The 25977-nt window shown below is 48.7% G+C and overlaps 1 protein-coding gene across 3 annotated transcripts in view; it reads left to right on the plus strand.

The window, feature by feature from the left end:
* Positions 1 to 25977, plus strand: part of slc12a8 (solute carrier family 12 member 8) — a 311686-nt gene that overhangs the window by 41429 nt on the left and 244280 nt on the right. For all 3 annotated transcript variants that reach the window (XM_072473246.1, XM_072473254.1, XM_072473240.1), the window contains exon 2: positions 22165 to 22402. In XM_072473246.1, coding sequence (XP_072329347.1) covers positions 22277 to 22402 — 126 coding nt within the window. In that variant the 5' untranslated portion in view covers positions 22165 to 22276. The remainder of the gene's footprint in view (positions 1 to 22164; positions 22403 to 25977) is intronic.

Raw genomic sequence — 25977 nt, forward strand, 5'->3', positions numbered from 1 at the left:
TATGCAGACAGATTTTGGAAAGATGCATAAGCAATAGGGTTGTTGTGGTGGGTGATTTTACCTTTCCCTATATTGACTGGGGCACACTTACTGCTGGAAGCATCGATGGAGCAGAATTTGTAAGGAGCGTCCAGGAGGGTTTCTTGAAACAATATGGAAATAGCTCAACTCGGGAAGGGGCCATATTAGACCTGGTGCTGGGAAATGAGCCCGGCCAGGTGATCGAGGTTTCAGTACAAGATCATTTCGGGAACAATGATCATAATTCTGTAAGTTTTAAACTGCTTATGGAAAAGGACAAGCGTGGTCCTCAGGTGAAGGTGTTAGACTGGGAGAAGGCTGATTACAACAGCATTAGGCAGTATCTGGAGAGTGTTGACTGGGCGAGGCTGTTTGAGGGAAAATCAACATCCGGCATGTGGGAGTGTTGCTCTTTTTAGCCTTAGTTTATTAGCTCTGAATATGTCACCTTTGCTCACGAGTCGCCAGGTATCTTTCTGATACCGCCACGTGGTTCAAGCTCAAGTTATGATTAATAAGTCAGCACACCGCTTAGTAAGATTGAAATCAACGGTCATTTATTATATACAACAAGTAATGTTTACACAATAATCCTACTATCTATATAATAAACCTATCACTACTGGCCAATACGTAACTTTAGGAAGAGCCCACCAGGTCAGGGAAACGAATGGCTTATCGAATCGGATCTGGCCCACGGGATTCAAAAGGCTGATACAGGTCGATGGCTAGGAGTCTTTATCGGATAGCGATCGCTGGATTCAAACTTACAGTTGCTGGTTGATGTTCTTGCGAAGGTCTCGAGCAGGCGAAGAAGGGAGAGAGAGAGATATCTGAACTTGGCCCCTCACTTTATAGGGCCCAGGGGCTTCCCGCCTCTCGGGGCGGCCCTTGACCCTGAGTCCCAAGTGATTGGACTTGTTCCCAATCACTGGGTTTGATACGTCCAATTGCGAGGCGATTCCCCGATCGGGGGGTGGTCGTTCACCTGCCTTTGTTTCGGCCACTGCAGGCGCCGACAGGTCTGGCCCGGTATTCAATTGCTAATATGTTGCAATTGTTCCCGGGGATAGCCGATTAAACTGCAGATGTCTGGGTTGATGGGCTGCTAATAGTCCTAAGTATAACTGCAGATGTCTGGGTTGATGGGCTGTTAATAGTCCTGAGTATCGATCTGGGCCGACTTCCCCAGAGCCGAATATGATATTCTGCCTGCAGCTGTCCGTTTGTGTCCTGTTGCCTGCTTTTCCCATCAGCCTTTTCGGTTAGCCATTTTAAATTGGGTTTTGGCCAAATTAATGGGGCATCAGCCATTTTAGGTGGCTACAGGAGGCTTTCAAATGTCAGTTGATTAGAATTCAGGACCGGCATGTACCTGTGGGGACGAAGATAAGGGTGGCAAGTATAGGGAACCCTGGATAATGAGGGGTATTATGAACCTTGTCAAAAGGAAAAAAGAAGCATTCACAAGGTCTATAAGGTTTAGGACAGATTAAGCCCTTGAAGAATATAAAGCAAGTAGGAAGGAACTTAAGGTAGGAGTTAGGAAGGTTAAAAGAGGTCATGAACCTCAGTTGGCAAACAGGATTAAGGAAAATCCTACGGCGTTTTATACATATGTAAAGAGCAAGAAGGTAGCCAGAAAAAGGGCTGGCCCATTCAAGGATATTGGAGGGAATCTATGTATGGAACCAGAGGAAATGGGAGAGATCCTAACTGAATACTTTGCCTCAGCACTCACCAAAAAGAAGGACTTGGTGGATGAGGAGTAAAGGGTAGAGTGTGTAGATATTCTGAGTCGTGTTGATATTAATAAAGAGGATATGTTGGGCATCTTAAAAAGCATGAAAGTAGATAAGTCCCCAGGGCCTGATGGGATCTACCCCAGAATACTGAGCGAGGCAAGGGAGGAAATTGCTGGGGTCTTGAGAGTAATCTTTGTATCTTCATTGTCTACAGGTGAAATTCCAGAGGACTGAAGAGTAGCCAATGTTGTTCCATTATTTAAGAAGGGCAGCAGGGATAATCCAGGAAATTATAGGCTGGTGAGCCTGACGTCAGTGGTAGGGTAATTATTGGAAAAGATTCTTAGAGATAGGATTTACTCATATTTGGAAACAAATGGACCTATTAGTGATGGACAGCGTGGTTTTAAAAGGGGAGGTTGTGCCTCACTAATTTAATCGAGTTTTTTGAGGAAGTGACAAAGATGATAGATGAGGGAAAGGCAGTAGATGTTGTATATATGGACTTCAGTAAAGCCTTTGACAAGATACCTCATAGTAGACTGGTACAAAAGGTGAAGTCACATGGGATCAGAGAAGAGCTGGCAAGTTGGATACAGAACTGAAGTCACAAATGACCTTCTCTGTGATGCATTACATTTCTCTGTTCTCCATTGACCCCCTCGGCAACCCTTTACTGGGACTCACACTACCCTCCTCCAAATATCAGGAGATGTTGAGCAGATTCGCACTCTTGCTCTGGAGAAAGAAGCCTGTTATGACCGGACAGAGGCCTTTAACATTGTGAGGAATTTCAATAGGGTGGATGTGAAGAAACTTTCCAATTATGAGTGAGTCCAGATCAAGGTTCATGAAGATAGCTACTATGAAGAATTTAGAATTTCTTTGCACAGACAATGGTAAGTGTGTGGAATTTATTACCCATCTCCACCCTTATCTCAGCCCACCTTTTGCAGAAGCCCTAATCAATGCTTTCATCACCCCCAAATTTGACTATTCCAATGACCTCTCATTTTCCAGCCTCTCTAAATTCTAACTCATCAAAACTCTGCTGTTAGTATTTCATTTTGGACCAATTTCTGGCCTCCCAACACAACTATCCTTGTCTATCTACACTGGCTCTCAGACCCCCATAGCTTCCAATTAAACATACTGATCCTCAAGTTTAAATCACTTCAGAACCTCACACCACCCTATATCTGCGTCTGCACAATCTACAAGCAATCCTCCTGAGCTCTGTACTCCTCTGGCTTTGAACCGCGCACTACTGACCATCATTCCTTCAGCTGCCTGCCCCCGTACTTTGAAATTCCTTCTGTAATTTGTTTTTAAACTTCTCCAGCATGCTTTTCCTTCAAGCTACCGAGCATTGCTCTTCACATATACTCCTTTGGTTTTTTTTGTTATGCCCCTGTGAATGTTTTACTATAAAAATAATGCATGAAAGCAAGTTGCTCCATACTTCATTGAGCAAAACATTAATTTTCTTTTTCTAAGTATCTTAGATTTATTTTTGTTTACATATTCATAAAATATTTACAGTGAAAAAGAATTGGATCTCATTTTTTCGGCCTGAATTTTTGGGCATGAACTTTCTGCAATCTGAGTATTTTGCAGCATTCGGGGTTCAATATTTGTCCTTGTAAATCTGTTGTGTAACCAGTAGCAAGTTCTGCCTTGTTTTGCTGTAATTTGTTGATCTTTTTGAATTTCTTGTTGATTTTCTGTGCATACTGCACCAAACTATTCCATTGTTTTTTGGTTGCTTGGATTCTGTGTAAAAGAGCAAATAATAAATAACATCTAAGTCCTGCTACAGCCTATATCACCCTTATTAATCAGGGAGTGCTTTTACCGGAAGTATGCCACCAAAGTTGTTTGTACAATCAGAGTGTTTTTTTGCTTACTACTCTGTTCTTTTGATGATGATTTTTCTTTTTTTAAAAAATATATTTTATTCAAGATTTTTGGCCAAACATAACAGTACGTAGTGTTTCTTTTACACAACAATAAAGCAATATAAATAACAGTGGCCAGTTTTAAACAAATAAATAAATAATATATAAACAAAAACAAGAACAAAACTGAATGGCAACTGCCTTGTCCAAAATAAATACTCTCCAAAAATACAATCCAACAATCCAATATACAATTACCTATAACAAATACCTATACATATTATACATATACAATAACATCTCTGAGAGTCCGTCCGATTCCTCCCCCCCCCCCCCCCCCCCTCCCCCCTGGGTTGCTGCTGTTGTCTACTTCTTTTCCATTCCCTCTATCTTTCTGTGAGCTAATCGCCGAACGGTTGCCACCGCCTGGTGAACCCCTGAGCCGAACCCCTTAACACAAGCTTAATCCGTTCTAACTTTATAAACCCTGCCATGTCGTTTATCCAGGTCTCCACACCCGGGGGTTTGGCTTCCTTCCACATTAACAATATCCTGCGCCGGGCTACTAGGGACGCAAAGGCCAACACGTCAGCCTCTCTCGCCTCCTGCACTCCCGGCTCTTCTGCAACCCCAAATATAGCCAACCCCCAGCTTGGTTTGACCCGGACCCCCACCACCTTCGAAAGCACCTTTGTCACCCCCACCCAGAACCCCTGTAGCACCGGGCATGACCAGAACATGAGGGTGTGATTCGCTGGGCCTCTCGAGCATCTCGCACACCTATCCTCTACCCCAAAAAATTTACTAAGCCGTGCTCCAGTCATATGCGCCCTGTGTAACACCTTAAATTGTATCAGGCTTAGCCTGGCACACGAGGATGATGAGTTACCCTACGTAGGGCATCAGCCCACAGCCCCTCCTCAAATCTCCTCCCCCAGTTCTTCTTCCCATTTCCCTTTCAGCTCATCTACCATGATCTCCCCCTCGTCCCTCATTTACCTGTATATGTCCGACACCTTACCATCCCCCACCCATGTCTCTGAGATCACTCTATCCTGCACCTCCTGCGTCGGGAGCCGCGGGAATTCCCTCACCTGTTGCCTCGCAAAAGCCCTCAATTGCATGCACCAAAATGCATTCCCTTGGGGCAACCCATATTTTTCCGTCAGCGCTCCCAGACTCGCAAACGTCCCACCTACAAACAGATCTCTCAGTTGTACTACCCCAGCTCTTTGCCATGCTCCAAATCCCCCATCCATTCTCCCCGGAACGAACCTATGATTGTTTCTTATCGGGGACCGCACCGAAGCTCCCGTCCTTCCCCCATGCCATCTCCACTGCCCCCAAATTTTCAATGTAGCCACCACCACCGGGCTTGTGGTGTATTTCTTTGGTGAGAACGGCAACGGCGCCGTCACCATTGCTTGTAGGCTAGTCCCCCTGCAGGACGCCCTCTCCAATCTCTTCCACGCCGCTCCCTCCCCTTCTCCCATCCACTTACACACCATTGAAACATTGGCGGCCCAGTAGTACTCACTTAGGCTCGGTAGTGCCAGCCCCCCCCCCCCCCTGTCCCAACTACGCTGCAAGAATCCCCTCCTCGCTCTCGGGGTCTTCCCAGTTCACACAAAACTCATAATACTCTTCTCGATTCTTTTGGAAAAAGCCTTCGTGATCACCACCGGGAGGCACTGAAACACAAAAAGGAATCTCGGGAGGACCACCATTTTAACCGCCTGCACCCTACCTGCCAATGACAGGGACACCATGTCCCACCTCTTAAAGTCCTCCTCCATCTGTTCCACCAACCGTGTTAAATTAAGCCTGTGTAATGTACCCCAATTCTTGGCTATCTGGATCCCCAAGTACCGGAAGTCCCTTGTTACCTTCCTCAACGGTAAATCCTCTATCTCTCTGCTCTGCTCCCCTGGATGCAACACAAACAACCCACTTTTCCCCATGTTCAGTTTATACCCTGAAAAATCCCCAAACTCCCCAAGTATCCGCATTATCTCTGGCAGCCCCTCCGCCGGGTCCGCCACATATAGCAACAAATCATCCGCATACAGAGATACCCAGTGTTCTTCCCCCCCCCCCCCCCCCCCCCCCCCCCCCCGAGTACTCCCCTCCACTTCCTGGAACCCCTCAATGCTATGGCCAGGGGTTCAATCGCCAGTGCAAACAGTAACGGGGACAGAGGATATCCCTGCCTCGTCTCTCTATGGAGCCGAAAATAGTCAGACCCTCGTCCATTCGTGACCACGCTCGCCATCGGGGCCCTATACAGCAACTGTACCCACCTGATATACCCATCCCCAAAACCAAATCTCCTCAGCACCTCCCACAAATAATCCCACTCCACTCTATCAAATGCTTTCTCGGCATCCATCGCCACCACTATCTCCGCTTCCCCCTCTGGTGGGGGCATCATCATTACCCCTAGCAGCCTCCGTATATTTGTATTCAGCTGTCTCCCCTTCACAAACCCAGTTTGGTCCTCATGAACCACCCCCGGGACACAATCCTCTATCCTCATTGCCATTACCTTGGCCAGAATCTTAGCGTCCACATTCAGGAGGGAAATGGGCCTGTAGGACCCGCATTGCAGTGGGTCTTTTTCCTTCTTTATGAGGAGCGATATCGTTGCCTCTGACATAGTCGGGGGCAGCTGCCCCCTTTCCCTCGCCTCATTAAAGGTTCTCATCAGTAGCGGGGCCAGCAAGTCCATATATTTCCTATAGAATTCAACTGGGAATCAGTCCGGTCCCGGGGCCTTCCCCGCCTGCATGCTCCCAATCCCTTTCACCACTTCCTCCGTCTCAATCTGTGCTCCCAGTCCCACTGGATTCTCTCCTTCCCATCCGGGGGCTGAGCTTCATATAATCGTTCGTAAAATGCCTTGAACACTCCATTCACTCTCTCCGCTCCCCGCTCCATCTCTCCCTCCTCATCTCTCACCCCCCCTATCTCCCTCGCTGCTCCCCTTTTCCTCAGTTGGTGGGCCAGCAACCTGCTCGCCTTCTCCCCGTATTCGTACTGTACACCCTGTGCCTTCCTCCATTGTGCCTCTGCATTACCCGTAGTCAACAAATCAAATTCTACATGTAGCCTTTGCCTTTCCCTGTACAGTCCCTCCTCCGGTGCCTCCGCATATTGTCTGTCCACCCTCAGAAGTTCTTTCAACAACCACTCCCTTTCCCTACCCTCCTGCTTTCCTTTATGTGCCCTGATAGATATCAGCTCCCCTCTAACCACTGCCTTCAGCACCTCCCAGACCACTCCCACCTGTACCTCCCCATTATCATTGAGTTCCAAGCACCTTTCAATACACCCCCTCACCCTTAAACACACCCCCTCATCTGCCAATAATCCCATGTCCATTCTCCAGGGTGGACGCTGTTGTTTTTCTTCCCCTATCTCCAGGTCCACCCAATGTGGAGCATGATCCGAAATGGCTATAGCCGTGTACTCCGTCCCCGTCACCTTTGGGATCAGTGCCCTTCCCAAAACAAAAAAATCTATTTGTGAATAAACTTTGTGGACATAGGAGAAGAACGAAAACTCCTTACTCCTAGGTCTACTAAATCTCCAGGGGTCTACTCCTCCCATCCGCTCCATAAAGTCCTTAAGCACCCTAGCTGCAGCCGGCCTCCTTCTGGTCCTGGACCTCGATCTGTCCAGCCCTGGGTCCAGCACCGTATTAAAGTCTCCACCCATTACCAACTTCCCCACTTCTAGGTCCGGGATTCGTCCTAACATACGCCTCATAAAGTTGGCATCATCCCAGTTCGGGGCATACACGTTCACTAATACCACCGCCTCCCCTTGCAATTTGCCACTCACCATCACGTATCTGCCCCCACTATCCGCCACTATCGTCTTTGCCTCAAACATTACCCGCTTCCCCACTAGTATGGCCACCCCCCTGTTTTTTGCGTCTAGCCCCGAATGAAACACCTGCCCCACCCATCCTTTGCGTAGTCTGACCTGGTCTATCAGCTTCAGATGCGTCTCCTGAAGCATAACCACATCTGCCTTAAGTTTCTTTAGGTGTGCGAGTACCCGTGCCCTCTTAATCGGCCCGTTCAGCCCTCTCACATTCCACGTGATCAACTGGGTTGGGGGGCTCTTTACCCCCCCCCCCCCCTTGACGACTAGCCATCTCCTTTTTCAATCCAGCTCCTCACCCGGTTCCCACGTAGCCGTATCTCCCCAAAGTGGCGCCCCCCCGCCCCGACCACCCCCCCCCCCCCCCATACCAGCTCCCCCTTCTCCCCAGCAGCAGCAACCCAGTTAAACCCCCCCCCCCCGGCTAGATCCCAAACTAGCGTAATTGCACCCCCCATGTTGCTCCCAGAAGTCAGCAAACTCTGGCCGACCTCGGCTTCCCCCCGTGACCTCGGCTTCCCCCCCGTGACCTCGGCTCACACTGTGCGAGGCCCCCTCCTTCCTGCTTCCCTGTTCCCGCCGTGATTACCATAGCGCGAGAACAAAGCCCGCGCTTCCCTTTTGGCCCCGCCCCCAATGGCCGGCGCCCTCAGCTCCTCATCCTCCCTCCCCCCCTCCCCCACGACATGGGGAAGAGAGAAAAGTTACAGTGTCGCAGGTTTAACAACTTGGGAAGTCATCTCTTCCCTCTTTTTCCCCCCTTCATCCCGCATATTCACCCCCCCCACTTTGTCCCAAACGTTCTTTTTATGGCCCGCTCACTCCAGTATTCTCCTCGACAATAAATGTCCACGCCTCATCTGCCGTTTCGAAGTAATGGTGTTTCCCTTGATGTGTGACCCACAGTCTTGCCGGTTGCAGCATTCCAAATTTAATCTTCCGTTTGTGCAGCACCGCCTTGGCCCGATTAAAGCTTGCCCTCCTTCTCGCCACCTCCGCACTCCAATCTTGATATACACGGATCACCGCGTTCTCCCACCTACTGCTCCGAGTTTTCTTTGCCCATCTGAGGACCATCTCTCTGTCCTTATATCGGAGAAATCTCACCACTATGGCTCGAGGAATTTCTCCAGCCCTCGGTCTTCGCGCCATAACTCGATAGGCTCCCTCCACCTCCAGCGGATTGATGATGATTTTTCTAATCACTCTTCATGCACATTACTGGTCAGGTTAACATTTCCTTGCGCCTAGGGACTGGAGGTTTACTAGCTGTCGCTTCTGTGAAAATGGATGCCGAAACTACAGTGTAGCTGTGTCCTCAGAAACAGACCAGTTGTTTAAATTTAAAGCGCCAAGTTCTTTTTTTCCAATTAAGAGGCGATTTAGCGTGGCCACTCCACCTACGCTGCATATCTTTGGGTTTGTGGAGGTGAGACCCACACAGACACGAGGAGAATATGCAAACTCTACACGGACAGTAACCCAGGGCCGGGATCGAACCCTGGTCCTCAGCGCCGTGAAGCAGCAGAGCTAACCATTGCGCCACCATGCTGTCCTTGTCACAGACATTTTAGGGCAATTTGAAAAAAACATTTGTTCATGGAATGTGGGCATCTCTGGCAAAGCTAACATTTATTGCCCATCTTTAATTGTGTTTGAGAGCAATGCCTTGGAGTCACATGTAAGCCAGACCAGGTAAAGATGGCAGTGTTCCTTCCCTAAAGGACTCTGGTGAACCAGATGGGTTTTTATAATAATTTCATGGCCACCATAACTGAAACTCACTTGCAGTTCCAGATTTCTTACAGATTAATTGAATTTCTTAGTTTAGTTGAATTTGAATTGGTGGGATTTGAACTCATGTCCCCAGAGCATCAGCCTGGGCCTATGAATTACAAGTCCAGTGACATTACCACTACCCTAGTACAAGTGGCATGATTACATCCCTTTAAACATTAAAAAGGAACCCTAAATCTTCTGTATGATGTACAGAGACAACAGTTGCTATACAGTTGAGTCATTTTCCCAAATTAGTTTTTGGCTTAAGCGAACAAAAGTATTTTAAGAACCTAACAGCAATATTTCGCATCCCCATTCCATCCTTCACACTGACATTTTAAAAGTCATTCATTAAAAGTGTTAATGTCCCTTCATATTCGGGGATCTCCTCTAGTAGCAGGAGTTTGATCAAAGGTCTGTTAGTGCCGTAAATAATTTGATATTGATTCTATCAGAGATATTCTAACCCTGTTCAACGGGGGCATATCACTGGCAGGGAAGATAAACTACTTCCACCATTGGCACTTGCGATCAAGTGCACTATTTTGGGCCCGTCGGCCTACTGATTCACAAGGCCCTCAGAAACCTCCCCGTTGCTGGAATAAATGGATAGTGAAGAACACATCACAGACTGCTTCAAAAATATGAAGGCCATTTAGTAGATGCTTTTAAACTTTGCACTGCAAATGGAGAAAATCACTTGGATGCTTTCCCGCTTACCTGCTCCCCTCCCCATCCATGTGTGGTGCTCACTCTCTGGTGCTCTCACACTCTTCTACTCTCGTGAGTGCATGCTTTCATTTGCTCGTTGTGCAGCACCCACTGTGGGTGGGGTAGGTTTTATGGAGCCTGCGAGAGTCAGGTGTGTGGCGGGCTTAATTAAGCAGGAGTTGAAATCCTGCTTTCCCAACAGCGGCTTCAAATTGAGAGATTAACTCAGCGATGTGTCTGAGGCGGCTCAGGCCTCAGCCCATCCTGTGGCAAATTCCTACTTGTAACATGAATACTCATTATATTAAAACTTTCTGTAATTCGGTCCAACCTTAATGATAAAGTCAGCAGCACACAGAAATTTATTTGGGATGGCTTGCAACAAGTTGGTCTTGTACAGTTGTGCCTGAAGTCACCAGTTTTCCTTCTTGAACTCTATGGCATGAGAGGGAAGTAGGAAAATGGCAGCTTTAATGGAGGCTCGAGTCTGGAAACAGTGAGTCGGTGGTGAGGTAGGGGTGCTGTGGAGTAGGGTGGGGGCATGAAGGAGTGAAGTGGGCAGGGCTTGGCTTTCTGGGTGCTGGGGGATGTTTGGGGAGTCAAGGTAAGAGAATGAGGGACCCAACGGGCACTGTAAATACTGTGCACGGGTGTGCCCGCCTCAGTGTAGAAGTTGGCAGAGTTCCTTGAATTTACTTGCATCTTTTCAATTATCCCCGCTGAGAGTGATCTTAGACAACGTTCTTTACAATGCATAGAAGCCAGCGGAGCCTAAAAATTTAGCCATATCCCACAGAGTGCTGAGGATAACACTGGAAACTAACAGGAATATTCCATAAAGAACGAATGCAAAAATACAACCCTGGGTGTGATTCTGTGGCCCTGTTGTTCCAGCACCGATCCCACTATTCCTGGTGGATAGCGAGAGAGCCCCTAAATGGGTTTCGTGCCAGGCGGCGAACTGATTGCGATGCCCCTGACTTACGGCACCCAAACTCTTCAAACCCATTTAAATATGTGCAGCCTGTTCGGGTTTGGAGTCTCCGGCTCCCAGTAACCGTCCGGGGAGCACCCTCGCTGGATTCCACTCCCCCAAAAAAGAGGACAATTGTGCGGAATAGAACTGCCTCGTTTTCAGTCCGCTACGAGTCCCAGGAAGGAGGGTGTGAAGTGCAGGGAAGTACAGGAGAAGGCGGGGCGGGTGTGGCACAGCTCCCGAGGGGGCGAGAGTGCCTGGCAGAAGGGTGGGGGGGGGGGGGAGAAAACTCTAGGTAGCGGGGAAAGGTGGGGGGGTGGGCAAAGGGCATAGACAGGCTTGGGGTGGGGATCCGTGAAGGTAGGAGGGGCATAGAACGCTGACTACGAAAGGGCGCACATGCCAACAGCAGAAACAAGTACACAAAGAATGGTCATGTTAGATGGCCCCCAAACAAAGGGAAACCTCCGGAGTGCAGGGGCTCAGCCGCTTGGTAAATTTGGGACAACAGCCATCTTGGATTGCGCCCAAACAGAGGGAAACCTCGGAGTGCAAGGACACATCCACAAGGTAAGTATGGTTGACCGCGCGGGAGGGGGATGGGGAAATGGAAGCCCCCCATTAGGATAATCACCTGAAGGGCAGCACGGTGGCACAGTGGTAAGTGCTGCTGCCTCACAGCGCCCAGGTCCCAGGTTCAATCTCGGCTCTGGGTCATTGTCTGTGTAGAGTTTGCACATTCTCCCCGTGTTTGCGTCGGTTTCGCCCACACAACCCAAAAGATGTGCATTGGTTACTTGGCCATGCTAATTTGCCCTTAATTGGAAAAAATGAATTGGATAATCTAAATTTTTTTAAAAAAAGGATAGTCACCTGGAACATCAGAGGACTGAATGGCCCGGTGAAAAGATCCAGAGTCTTCATCCTTCTGAAAAGTCTGAGGGCCGATGTTATCTTTCCAAGAGACGCACCTGAGGGAGAAGGACCGACTGCGGGTAAGGAAGTGCTGGGTGGGACAGACACACCAATCGTCTTACGGGACAAGGGCTAGGGGTTGGCTATACTGCTTAACAAGAGGACAGCATTCATGGCGACAGATGATCACAGACCCAGGGGTACGGTGTGTCTGGGACAACATAGAATTCATGAAGAAAACCATGGCAGAAATCCTTGACATAGACTCACACCAACTTATAATGGGCGGGGGGGACTTTACTGGATACTGGACCCACGACAGACAACCAGCCCCAAATCAGGGAAACTGTCAACCATTGCGAGGAAGTTAAACACTTCATGGAGCCGATGGGGGCAGTGGACCTCTGGAGGTTCACTCACCCAGGGGAGAAGGAGTTCTCCTTCTCCCAGATACACTGGGTCCACTCCTGGATTGAATTCTTTGCAGTGGGGAAAGGGGTGCTTCCAGGGGTAGTAGGAGCAGAGTACATCACAATTGTAATCTCCGACCATACTCCAGATTACGCGGATGTGAGGTTCGAGATGGGCTGGGCACAATGCTCCCCATGGAGGCTGGACACGCCTCTCCTTGCTGACAAGGCATTCTGTGAACAGATATCATAAGCCATAGACAGGTACGCTACCAACCACCAGAATGGAGAGGTCTCACCCTCTAGAAGGCACTGAAGGCGGTCAAAAGGGGGAAATTATTGCGTTCAAGGTGCGCAAAGATAGGAAGGAGAGGGCGGCCAGGCAGCAGCTGGTTGACTCCATATTGGAGGAAGACCGGAGGAACGCCTCAACTCCAACCGTGGAACTACTGGCGGAGAGGAAAAAGCTACAAATGGACTTTGACGTGTTCTCCACTTGGAAAGCAGTGCACCAGCTCCGCCAGACACTGGGGACCTTTTATGAGCATGGAGACAAAGCCAGCCGCCTGCTGGCCCACCAGCTGAGAAAGCAGGCAGCCATGAGAGAAATAGCACAGGTAAAGGACAGGAGCTAGGTGCAGCACCAGAGCAGATCAATGAAGTCTTTGCAAACTTCTACTGGAAGTTGTACACCTTTGAGTCCCCGGTGGGGTCTCAAAGATGAAGCAGTTCTTCGACGGACTGGACATGTTGGTCTTGGGGGAAGATAGGAGACGGGGCCTGGAAGCTCCATTAGAACTGGGGGAAGTCATGGAGAGCATTAACTCCATGCAGGCGGGGAAGGCGGTGAGGCCAGAGGAATTCCTGGTGGACATCTATAAAAAAAATTGCACCAGCATTGGACTTGGACCTGTATCTGTGGGAGATATTTGTAGACTCACTAGCAAGGGGAACCCTGCCACCAACGCTGGCTAAAGCCTCAATATTGCTGATCCCCAAAAAGGACAAAGACCCGATGGAGTATTGGTCCTACAGAACCATCTCACTCCTTAATACTGACGCTATGGTGGTTGGAGAGCCGCGTGCCAGAGGTAGCCATGGAAGATCAGGTGGGCTTCGTCAAGGGCAGGCAGCTAACAGCGGATATTAGGCACCTGTTGAACGTGATCTTCACGCATCTTCTCTACTGGGTCGTACTACACTCCGTATGCTTCATGCGATGTATGTCTCTATGTATTTACATTGTGACATTGTGTATCTATCGTATACCCTGGGCGGGATTTTCAGTTGGCTGATGCCGAAATCGCGAAACGCAATTGGGCGGAGAATAGGATCCAACGTTAAAATCGGGCACCGATTTGACGCCAAATTGCAATTCTCCGCCACCTCGACAATGGTGTCAATGCTGTCCGGAACGCACGTACAGTAAACACTGTTGTATATCATTACTGGTCCGCACCCAGTTTTCTCTGGGGCCTCCGCGATGCTCTGCCTCCAATGGGCCGAGTTCCCGATGGTCCCGTTCACTTGTGCTTTTAAAAATTGTGAAACCGCCGTCGTGACTGCTGGGGGAGAGAGAGGGGGTACGGAAAGTGTCCAACATCGCTATCGTTTGCAGATAGTTGTCCCGCTCGCTGGGGGGCTTCTGCCAGGGTCGAGGGGTTTGCCAGGAGGTGGGCTGTGGGGTCAGGATGGACGGGCACGGAACACCATTGCTGCAGCTGGCAAGGCAGCCATGCAGCTGCGCACGCCACTGACAGACCACTGTGTACCTAGGGCCACGGGTTGCATAGGTCCCCCCCCCAAACAATACTTTTCACTGTACCTCTGTACACATGCCAAATCTAACTCCATTGTCTCCGCTGCTGTTTTCTCTGGCGATTGCCCTGAGTGGCGAAGGGCTGGAAAGGTATCCAAAGGGGAGACAGAGAACATAAGAGTCTCACTCTGTGCAGATGACCTGCTCCTCTGCATCTCGAACTCCCTGGCCAGCATGGAAGTAATAATGAAATTCTTGAAGGAGTTTGGAACCTTCTTGGGTTATAGGCTTAACATGAGTAAGAGCAAAATCTTCATTGTGAACGCGCAGGAGGGAGGAGCAGTGCTGGGGGGACTGCCTTTCAAACTGGCCCAGACCAAATGCCGCTACCTGGGGATCCAAATAGCCACGACTGGACACGGATCCACAAGTGGAATCTGACTAGTCTGGTGGAGGAAGTTAAGAGGGACTTGCAGAGATGGGGCTCACTCCCCTGCAAGGGAGAGTACAGACAATCAAGATGAACGTGCTGCCCAGGTTCCTCTTCCTGTTCAGATCGCTCCTGATTTACATCCCCAAAGTCTTTTTCAACAGAGCTGATAAGTTAATTAGAACATAGAACATAGAACAATACAGCGCAGTACAGGCCCTTCGGCCCACGATGTTGCACCGAAACAAAAGCCATCTAACCGACACTATGCCATTATCATCCATATGTTTATCCAATAAACTTTTAAATGCCCTCAATGTTGGCGAGTTCACTACTGTAGCAGGTAGGGCATTCCACGGCCTCACTACTCTTTGCGTAAAGAACCTACCTCTGACCTCTGTCCTATATCTATTACCCCTCAGTTTAAAGTTATGTCCCCTCGTGCCAGCCATATCCATCCGCGGGAGAAGGCTCTCACTGTCCACCCTATCCAACCCCCTGATCATTTTGTATGCCTCTATTAAGTCTCCTCTTAACCTTCTTCTCTCCAACGAAAACAACCTCAAGTCCATCAGCCTTTCCTCATAAGATTTTCCCTCCATACCAGGCAACATCCTGGTAAATCTCCTCTGCACCCGCTCCAAAGCCTCCACGTCCTTCCTATAATGCGGTGACCAGAACTGTACGCAATACTCCAAATGCGGCCGTACCAGAGTTCTGTACAGCTGCAACATGACCTCCCGACTCCGGAACTCAATCCCTCTACCAATAAAGGCCAACACTCCATAGGCCTTCTTCACAACCCTATCAACCTGGGTGGCAACTTTCAGGGATCTATGTACATGGACACCTAGATCCCTCTGCTCATCCACACTTTCAAGAACTTTACCATTAGCCAAATATTCCGCATTCCTGTTATTCCTTCCAAAGTGAATCACCTCACACTTCTCTACATTAAACTCCATTTGCCACCTCTCAGCCCAGCTCTGCAGCTTATCTATATCCCTCTGTAACCTGCTACATCCTTCCACACTATCGACAACACCACCGACTTTAGTATCGTCTGCAAATTTACTCACCCACCCTTCTGCGCCTTCCTCTAGGTCATTGATAAAAATGACAAACAGCAACGGCCCCAGAACAGATCCTTGTGGTACTCCACTTGTGACTGTACTCCATTCTGAACATTTCCCATCAACCACCACCCTCTGTCTTCTTTCAGCTAGTCAATTTCTGATCCACATCTCTAAATCACCCTCAATCCCCAGCCTCCGTATTTTTTGCAATAGCCTACCGTGGGGAACCTTATCAAACGCTTTGCTGAAATCCATATACACCACATCAACTGCTCTACCCTCGTCTACCTGTTCAGTCACCTTCTCAAAGAACTCAATAAGGTTTGTGAGGCATGACCTACCCTTCACAAAGCCATGCTGACTATCCCTGATCATATTATTCCTATCTAGATGATTATAAATCTTGTCTCTTATAATCCCCTCCAAGACTTTACCCACTACAGACGTGAGGCTCACTGGTCTATAGTTGCCGGGGTTGTCTCTGCTCCCCTTTTTGAACAAAGGGACCACATTTGCTGTCCTCCAGTCCTCTGGCACTATTCCTGTAGCCAATGATGACATAAAAATCAAAGCCAAAGGTCCAGCAATCTCTTCCCTGGCCTCCCATAGAATCCTAGGATAAATCCCATCAGGTCCCGGGGACTTATCTATTTTCAGCCTGTCCAGAATTGCTAACAGCTCTTCCCTACGTACCTCAATGCCATCTATTCTATTAGCCTGGGGCTCAGCATTCTCCTCCACAACATTATCTTTTTCCTGAGTGAATACTGACGAAAAATATTCATTTAGTATCTCGCCTATCTCTTCAGACTCCACACACAATTTCCCATCCCTGTCCTTGACTGGTCCTACTCTTTCCCTAGTCATTTGCTTATTCCTGACATACCTATAGAAAGCTTTTGGGTTTTCCTTGATCCTTCCTGCCAAATACTTCTCATGTCCCCTCCTTGCTCATCTTAGCTCTCTCTTTAGATCCTTCCTCGCTACCTTGTAACTATCCATCGCCCCCAACCGAAACTTCACACTTCATCTTCACATAGGCCTCCTTCTTCCTCTTAACAAGAGATTCCACTTCCTTGGTAAACCACGGTTCCCTCGCTCGACGCCTTCCTCCCTGTCTAACCGGTACATACTTATCAAGAACACGCAGTAGCTGATCCTTGAACAAGCCCCACTTATCCAGTGTGCCCAACACTTGCAGCCTACTTCTCTACCTTATCCCCCCCCAAGTCACGTCTAATGGCATCATAATTGCCCTTCCCCCAGCTATAACTCTTGCCCTGCGGTGTATACTTATCCCTTTCCATCATTAACGTAAACGTCACCGAATTGTGGTCACTGTCCCCAAAGTGCTCTCCTACCTCCAAATCCAACACCTGGCCTGGTTCATTACCCAAAACCAAATCCAACGTGGCCTCGCCTCTTGTTGGCCTGTCAACATATTGTTTCAGGAAACCCTCCTGCACACACTATACAAAAAACGACCCATCTATTGTACTCGAACTATATCTTTTCCAGTCAATATTTGGAAAGTTAAAGTCTCCCATAATAACTACCCTGTTACATTCGCTCATATCCAGAATCATCTTCGCCATCCTTTCCTCTACATCCCTAGAACTATTAGGAGGCCTATAAAAAAACTCCCAACAGGGTGACCTCTCCTTTCCTGTTTCTAACTTCAGCCAATACTACCTCGGAAGAAGAGTCCCCATCTAGCATCCTCTCCGCCACCGTAATACTGCTCTTGACCAGCAGCGCCACACCTCCCCCTCTTTTGCCTCCTTCTCTGAGCTTACTAAAACACCTAAACCCCGGAACCTGCAACATCCATTCCTGTCCCTGCTCTATCCATGTCTCCGAAATGGCCACAACATCGAAGTCCCAGGTACCAACCCACGCTGCCAGTTCCCCTACCTTGTTTCGTATACTCCTGGCATTGAAGTAGACACACTTCAAACCACCTACCTGAACACTGGCCCCCTCCTGCGACGTCAAATCTGTGCTCCTGACCTCTATACTCTCATTCTCCCTTACCCTAAAACTACAATCCAGGTTCCCATGCCCCTGCTGCATTAGTTTAAACCCCCCCAAAGAGCACGAACAAATCTCCCCCCCAGGATATTTGTGCCCCTCAGGTTCAGATATAGACCATCCTGTCTGTAGAGGTCCCACCTTCCCCAGAAAGAGCCCCAGTTATCCAAAAATCTGAATCCCTCCCGCCTGCACCATCCCTGTAGCCACGTGTTTAAATGCTCTCTCTCCCTATTCCTCATCTCACTATCACGTGGCACGGGCAACAACCCAGAGATAACAACTCTGTTTGTTCTAGTTCTGAGCTTCCATCCTAGCTCCCTGAAAGCCTGCCTGACATCCTTGTCCCCTTTCCTACCTATGTCGTTGGTGCCAATGTGGACCACGACTTGGGGCTGCTCCCCCTCCCCCCTAAGGACCCGGAAAACACGATCCGAGACATCACGTACCCTTGCACCTGGGAGGCAACATACCAAACGTGAGTCTCTCACGCTCCCACAAAATCTTCTATCTGTGCCCCTGACTATAGAGTCCCCAATTACTAATGCTCTGCTCCTCTCCCCCCTTCCCTTCTGAGCAACAGGGACAGATTCCGTGCCAGAGGCCCGTACCCCATGGCTTACCCCTGGTAAGTCGTCCCCCCCACAAGTATCCAAAGCGGTATACTTGTTTCTCAGGGGAACGACCGCAGGGGATCCCTGCACTGACTGTTTTTTCCCAGTCCCTCTTACAGTTACCCACCTATGTCCAATCTTTGGTGTAACTAATTCCCTGAAGCTGCTATCTATGACCCCTTCTGCCTCCCGAATGATCCGAAGTTCTTCCAACTCCAGCTCCAGTTCCCTAACTCGGTCTTGGAGGAGCTGGAGATGGCAGCACTTCCTGCAGGTAAAATCAGCAGGGACACTAACTGCATCCCTCACCTCAAACATCCTGCAGGAGGAACATTGCACTCCCTTCCCTGCCATTCCTCTAACTTTCTACCAAGATCTGGCTAACAACTAAATTAAATTTTTATAAAAAATAATAATAATATAATAAAATATGGTACTTACCTCAGACCAATGGGTTTTATTATTAGGTTAGAGGAGGAGGGCGGGTGGGAGACACTACACGTGTAGTGTCTCGGGTTTCCTCTCCACCAGAATTTATTGGTGAGGGTCTTCCCAGACGTCCGCGGGTCGACTTCCTGATCCCGCCTAAAAAACTAATTTAAAAAAAAAAGAAAAATTCTCAGCTCCTGCTGAAATTGACTAACCAGCCAGCTGTTCTCACGCCGCCGAAATCGACTGGCCTGCCCCTGCAAAGACAAGTGCTTTTAAAGGTTGACTTACTTCCCAGCAACCTCCTTCCGCAATGCTCCCGCTGAAACTGACTCACCAGCTGTTCTCACGCCGAAATCGACTGGCCTGCCCCTGCAAAGACAAGTGCTTTTAAAGGTTGACTTACCTCCCAGCAACCTCCTTCCGCAATGCTCCCGCTGAAACTGACTCCCCAGCTGTTCTCACGCCGCCGAAATCGACTGGCCTGCCCCTGCAAAGACAAGTGCTTTTAAAGGTTGACTTACCTCCCAGCAACCTCCTTCCGCAATGCTCCCGCTGAAACTGACTCACCAGCTGTTCTCACGCCGCCGAAATCGACTGGCCTGCCCCTGCAAAGACAAGTGCTTTTAAAGGTTGACTTACCTCCCAGCAACCTCCTTCCGCAATGCTCCCGCTGAAACTGACTCACCAGCTGTTCTCACGCCGAAATCGACTGGCCTGCCCCTGCAAAGACAAGTGCTTTTAAAGGTTGACTTACCTCCCAGCAACCTCCTTCCGCAGTGCTCCCGCTGAAACTGACTCACCAGCTGTTCTCCCGCCGCCGAAATCGACTGGCCTGCCCCTGCAAAGACAAGTGCTTTTAAAGGTTGACTTACCTCCCAGCAACCTCCTTCCGCAATGCTCCCGCTGAAACTGACTCACCAGCTGTTCTCACGCCGAAATCGACTGGCCTGCCCCTGCAAAGACAAGTGCTTTTAAAGGTTGACTTACCTCCCAGCAACCTCCTTCCGCAATGCTCCCGCTGAAACTGACTCACCAGCTGTTCTCACGCCGAAATCGACTCTAATTGTGGCGTTTGTTGGGGGGGGGGGGGGGGGAGGGGAGGCGGAAATAACAAGTTCACTCCCGTGCCAATGGATGCCTCCTTCAAGAGATGTAGACAGGACATTGGGACATTGATGGAAGAACATGTACATGGACAGTAGAGTAGCGACCTTGGGAGAACTCACGGAGAAGTTTCAGCTCGAGAGGGAATGATCTGAGGTACATACAGGTCAAAAACTTCCCCCTCGAGGAAATGCTGATGTAACCCAGATACCAGGACAGTCACTACTAGAAAGACTACTGAACGTGGGCGACCTCGGGGAGGGAAACTGTGTGGACATGTATGGACGATTGTTACAAGAAGTACGGTCACCCCAGGAAGAGACAAAGAAGTCGGAGGAAGAACTAGGTAGAGCCATAGGGGGAGGACTGTGGATCGAAGCAATGCACATGGCAAACTTCACCTCCACATGCGTGTGGCGGAGCCTACCGCAACTCTCTCCCACATCCCACTCTCTTTCACACATGCACACATCCACTCAAGATCATTTTCTGCCACCTAAAAATGATCCCACAACCAAATACAAATTTCTCCCTCCAGAGGGGCAAGTTCCTCCAGGATAATTCCCTCTGAGATACACTTCCCTTCCTCTGGCACTTCCCAGTAAAATATATAACCAGTTATATTTTCTCACACTATTGTCCTGGTCACCAGGCCCGGCAGCAATTTGTAATACTTTCTCCAATTTACTATGTTATTTGGGTCATCGACTTTAAAAGTAGGCTTGAATTTTCATCTTGCATAACCTGATCCTGCATCTGAGGTGGAGTGGGGTGGAGAACCCACACGTGCTGGTGTCAGGACCCAGTGGGCAAATATTGAGGAGGCAGCCAATTGGAGCTGTGTCTATTTAGGGAAGAAGGAAGGACTCCTCAGGCTCTGGACTAATAGGAAGCCCTCCAACACAAAGATTGGCATCCGCCTCATCAGAGGTGGGAGCTGCTGATGCAGGTAGGATGGAAACTATATGAGAGTTGGCTTGGATTTTAATACTCTTATGAAAAGTCAGGTGTAAAATATGTTTCAAAATACTTGCAAAACTAAAAAGCAAATAGAACTGCAATAATCATACAACTGACAGTGCAGAAGGAGGCCATTCAGCCCGTTGAGTGTGCACCGGCCTTGCAAAGCACAACCTACTTATGCCTACACCTCCGCCCTATCCCAGTATCTCCGCCTAACCTTTTGGATACTAAGGGGCAATTTAGTATGGTCAATCCACCTAACCTGTACATCTTTGGACTGTGGAAGGAAAGCCACACAGGTACTGGGAGAAAGTGCAAACTCCACACAGTCACCCGAGGCTGGAATTGAACCCGGCACGCTGGAGCTGTGAGTCAGCTGTGCTAACCACTGTGGCACCAGCCGCCCTAATCTAATAAGTAATGTTAAATGAACACTTATCTTGCGCTGCTCTCACTGCTGCTCCATGTTTGCTCACCTCCTCCAAAATATATATTTCCCAAGAAAAGCTGGCCTCTGATTTTTTGCAAACTCCAGCTTACCTGGCAGTATTTCAGTTGGCCTCAAAATTCTTCGCTTGAAATCAAGATCTGCATTTTATTTTTACGACTCCTGATGCCAATTGGCTAGGCATCAGGAATGGTTGTTACATGCACACTCAGCTCACATTGCGTTTAGGTCAAATTGAAAGCTCCTGCATCTGGGTTCATTTAAGGGGTAGCTAGATAAGAGTACGAGGGATAAAGAAAGAGAAGGATATACTGATAGGATGAGAGACAGTAAGGTTGAAGGAGGTTTTTGTGGAGCATATAGAAACATTTCCTTCAGTAGAGGGGTCAATAACCAGGATGGGTGGAATGTCATCACAGTATGTAATCATAGAATGATTTCACAGTAACTTCATTGAAACCTACTTGTGACAATAAGCGATTATTATTATTATGTAAGGAGCAGGAGATTTAGAGGGGTTTGAGGAAAAATGTTTTCACCCAAAACGTGGCTGGAATCTGGAACACGCTGCCTGAAAGGATGGTAGAGGCAGGAACCCTCACAACTTTTAAGAAATGTTTAGATGAGCACTTGAAACCCCTTGGCATACAAAATGGGATTAGAATTGATTGGTGTTTGATGGGCAGCACAGGTATGATGGGCCAGAAAGCCATTTTCCGTGCTGTAAAATTCTATGGATGCGATTTTCAGCCCCCAGTTGCCTTCAGAAAGAATGGCGTTGCAGACGAAGATCCGGAGAGAAATTTCTGAAGACAAGTGTTCAGGTCAAAACTTGTCAAAATTGACCGTAAGCCTCTGATTCACATCAACAGCAGTTAGAAACTTTTGAAATGTGAGTTCTAAACTGAATGATATGCAACCATCAATTGAATATCTAAAGACTTGTTTTTACATTTTTTTTTAGTGGAGAATGAAGTGGCATCTTTTCATGAAGACAAAAGGCACTTTGATCAAATCCAGGTGTTGACGTACTTTTCCCTTTGCCAGTTGCCTGGATACTTCAGTATTTCCACAGTATGGAAGAAGAATGGAATTTGAAATGTAATTCAGATGTGACAAAGAAAGCAGTTTTCCTACGAAATGGTTCCTGCGGATCTAGAAGTACTGGGCAAGTGCAAGACCTATTCCATGAAGATGCACAGGTAAATTTACTGAAGGATGTATGTAGTTACTATCCGTCGGGTAACCTTTTTGAGTACATTCTGTCTCAGTATTGCTGCATATTTGAAAAACAACACAGATTTAGGTCATTTTATGCAATACCTAAATTGGGAAATTTTCCAGTTCCATGCACAATCTCATTTGCTGGGAGTATGGATTCACAAAATTACCTCTTATTTTTCTAAGCTAGCTTGGAACGATGTGTTCAGTCTTGACATCTTTGCCTTTCTGATGGTGCACCCAAAGTGTATGTAGCAGCAATGTTTTAATCCACACTATTTTCATGTGTTATCAAAGTTTTTAAAAAAATTATTTTTATTCACCTTTTCCCCATTTTCTCCCAAATTTACACCCACCAACAATAAGCACTACGCAGTAACGAATACAATGTCAATCCACATAACAACAACAATCTCATCCTCCCACCAAACTCCCAAACAGCAGCCCGCATGTTAACACAAACAAATAACAAAAAGGAATCAGGAATCACCCATAGTCTCCATTAATACAGACATTCCCCCTACCCCCAACCCTCCCAACAGCCCCCCCCCCCCCCCCCCCCCCCATTGTTCGATGTAATCCAATTCTCGAAAGTGCATAATGAATAACGCCGATGAATTGTAGAACCCCTCCATCCTTTCCCTCAGTTCAAACTTAACCTTCTCAAGAGTTAAGAATTCCAGCAGGTCCCCCCTCCATGCCAGGGCAGAGGGTGGAGAGGTTGATCTCCATCAGAACAGAATCCACCTTTGGCGATCAATTTGGCTACAACATCTGCCTCCGTGCCCGTTTCCAGCCCCGGCTGGTCCGACACCCCGAATATGGCTTTCCGAGGGCCTGGGCCCAGTTTCACGTGCACCACTTTAGAGATTATCCTAAAAACCTCCGTTCAGTAATCCTCCAGCTTTGGATAGGACCAAAACATATGAGATTCGCGGGGCCCATCGTCAACGTTTACACACATCTTTTACCCCGTTAAAGAGCCGGCTCATCCTCGCCCTTGTGAGGTGTGCTCTATATACCACCTTCAGCTGTATCAGCCCCAACCTCCCGCATGAGGTGGAGGCATTCACCCTCCAGAGCACCTCACACCAGAACCCCTCCTCCATACCCTCTCCCAACTCTTCCTCCCACTTTGCTTTGATCCCTTCTAATAGTGCCTTCTCCTCTTCCTGGAACCGCAGATGATACCCCCTTCTCCAGTCCCCCTATCGTCAGCACCTCCTCCAACAATGTGGAGGCCGGCTCCACTGGGAATCTCTGTATCTCCTTTCTGGCAAAGTCTCGAACCTGCATGTATCTAAACATTTCCCCCTGCTCCAGCCCATACTTCACTCCCAGCCCCTTCATTCCTGCAAACCAACCCCCAAGAAACAAATCTTTTAGTGTTTCAATCCCCTTCTCCTCCCATGTCCGAAAATTTCCATCCCACTTCCCTGCCTCAAATCCGTGGTTCCCCCGAATCGGCATTTCCCTTGACTCTGCCCCCAACCCGACGTGTTGGCGAAACTGCCTCCAAATTCTCAACGAAGCTATTACTACCGGACTCCCTGAGTATTTCCCCGGGGCCATTGGGAACGGTACTGTAGCTAGTGCTTTCAATCCCGACCCCCTGCACAAACTCTCCTCCATTCTGACCCACTGGGAATCAACCCCTCTGACCCAACTCCGCACCTTCTCCACATTCGCCGCCCAGGTTCGGAAGACCCAAACCCCCTGCCTGCCTTCCCCTCTGTAGCAGCACCTTTCTAACTCTGGCCACCTTTCCTCCCCATATAAACGAGGTAATCATTCCTTCAATCTCTCTAAAAAAAAATGCCTTTGGCAGGAAAATCGGCAGGCATTGCAAAATAAACAGAAATCGCGGCAACACGTTCATTTTAACCGCCTGTACCCGACCCACCAGTGACAGAGGGAGACCATCCCACCTTGCCAGATCAGCTTTCACTTTCCCCACCAAACTAGAAATATTGTACCTAAGGAGTACCCCCCACTCCCGGGCAACCTGTACCCCCAGGTACCTAAAGGAAGTCCCTGCCATACGCAATGGCAGACCCCCCACCCCTGCCCCAACACCCGGCCGAGATACCACAAAATACTCACTCTTGTCTAGATTTCATTTGTACCCCGAGAAAGACCCAAACACCCAAAGCAGCTCCAATATTCCCCCTATTGACACACTTGGTTCCGACATGTATAATAACAAGTCGTATCCTGAGCTGATGTTATTTGTGCGGACACTCACCCTCGGCTCTTTATACATTAGCTTTACCCAGTCCACAAATCGTGGACCAATCGCAAACCGCTCCAGAACGACCATCAAATACTCCCATTATACCCGGTCAAAACTTTCTCGCCGTCCAGTGCCACAACCACCTCTGTTTCCTTCCCCTCCGCCGGTGCCATAACCACGTTCAATACCCTCACAATGTTCGAAAACAGCTGCCTCCCTCTCACGAACCCCATCTGATCCTCACCTTTCACCTTCGGGAGGCATTCCTCCAGCCTACCTGCCAGTACCCTCGCCGATACGTTTGCGTCCACATTCAGAAGCAATATGGGCCTATACGACCCACACTCCATTGGCTCCTTATCTTTTTTAAGCAACAGGGAAATTGATGCCTGCCCCAAGGTTTGTGGTAACACCCCCTTCCCCATTGCCTCCTCGAACATCCCCAGCATCAGCGGTGCCAGCTTATCGTTGAATTTTTAAATAATATTCTACCGGAAACTCATCTGGCCCTGCCATCTTCCCTGACTGCATCCTCTGTCCCCCCTTCTAATGTAGCTCTCCCCTAACCTCGGGTACTCCAGCCCATCTAGAAATTCCTTCATCTCCCGGCCTCCCCCAGGTGGCTCTGACCTGTACAACCTCTCTTAGAATTCCTCAAAGACCTTGTTAATCTGATCTGGAGCTACCACCAACTTCCCTGCCCTGTCCCTCACTTGAACAATTTCCCTTGCCGCCGCCTCCCTCTGAAGCTGACCCGCGAATATACTCTCGCCTTCTCTCCATGCTTCTGCTCCCCTTTGGCATTCTCCATGCTCCCCCCTTCTGACCAGCTTTCTCTCCATGCTCGTAAACTGCACCCCTTGCTCGCCTCAGTTGGCGTACCGCCTTCCTGGTAGATAATCGGTCAAAGCTCGCCTTTAGTTCTTTCCTCTTTTCCAACTTCGCTGGATCCCCATCCTCTGCATACCTCCTATCTACCTCCAGCATCTCATTTATTACCCTCTGACGCTCCAACCTCTCCTCTTTGTCCACCCTAGCCTTAAACAAGATCACCTCACCCCTCACCACTGCCTTTAGAGCCTCCTAGACAATCACCTTCGACACCTCACCCGTGCAGTTGAAACCTACATATTTCTCAATTACTTTTTCAATTTTGTGACAGGACCCTCGGTCCCCCAACAGTCCCACATCTAATTTCCACCCCGGCCTCTGTACTACTCCCTTCTCCAATACCATATCCACCCAAAGCGGAGCATGATCTGATATTGCAATTGCCGAGTACTCCGACCCCTTAACCCCAGCCAGCAGCGCCTTCCCCACCAC

The sequence above is a fragment of the Scyliorhinus torazame genome, chromosome 2, assembly GCF_047496885.1.
Source record: "Scyliorhinus torazame isolate Kashiwa2021f chromosome 2, sScyTor2.1, whole genome shotgun sequence".
NCBI classification, from domain to species: Eukaryota; Metazoa; Chordata; class Chondrichthyes; order Carcharhiniformes; family Scyliorhinidae; genus Scyliorhinus; species Scyliorhinus torazame.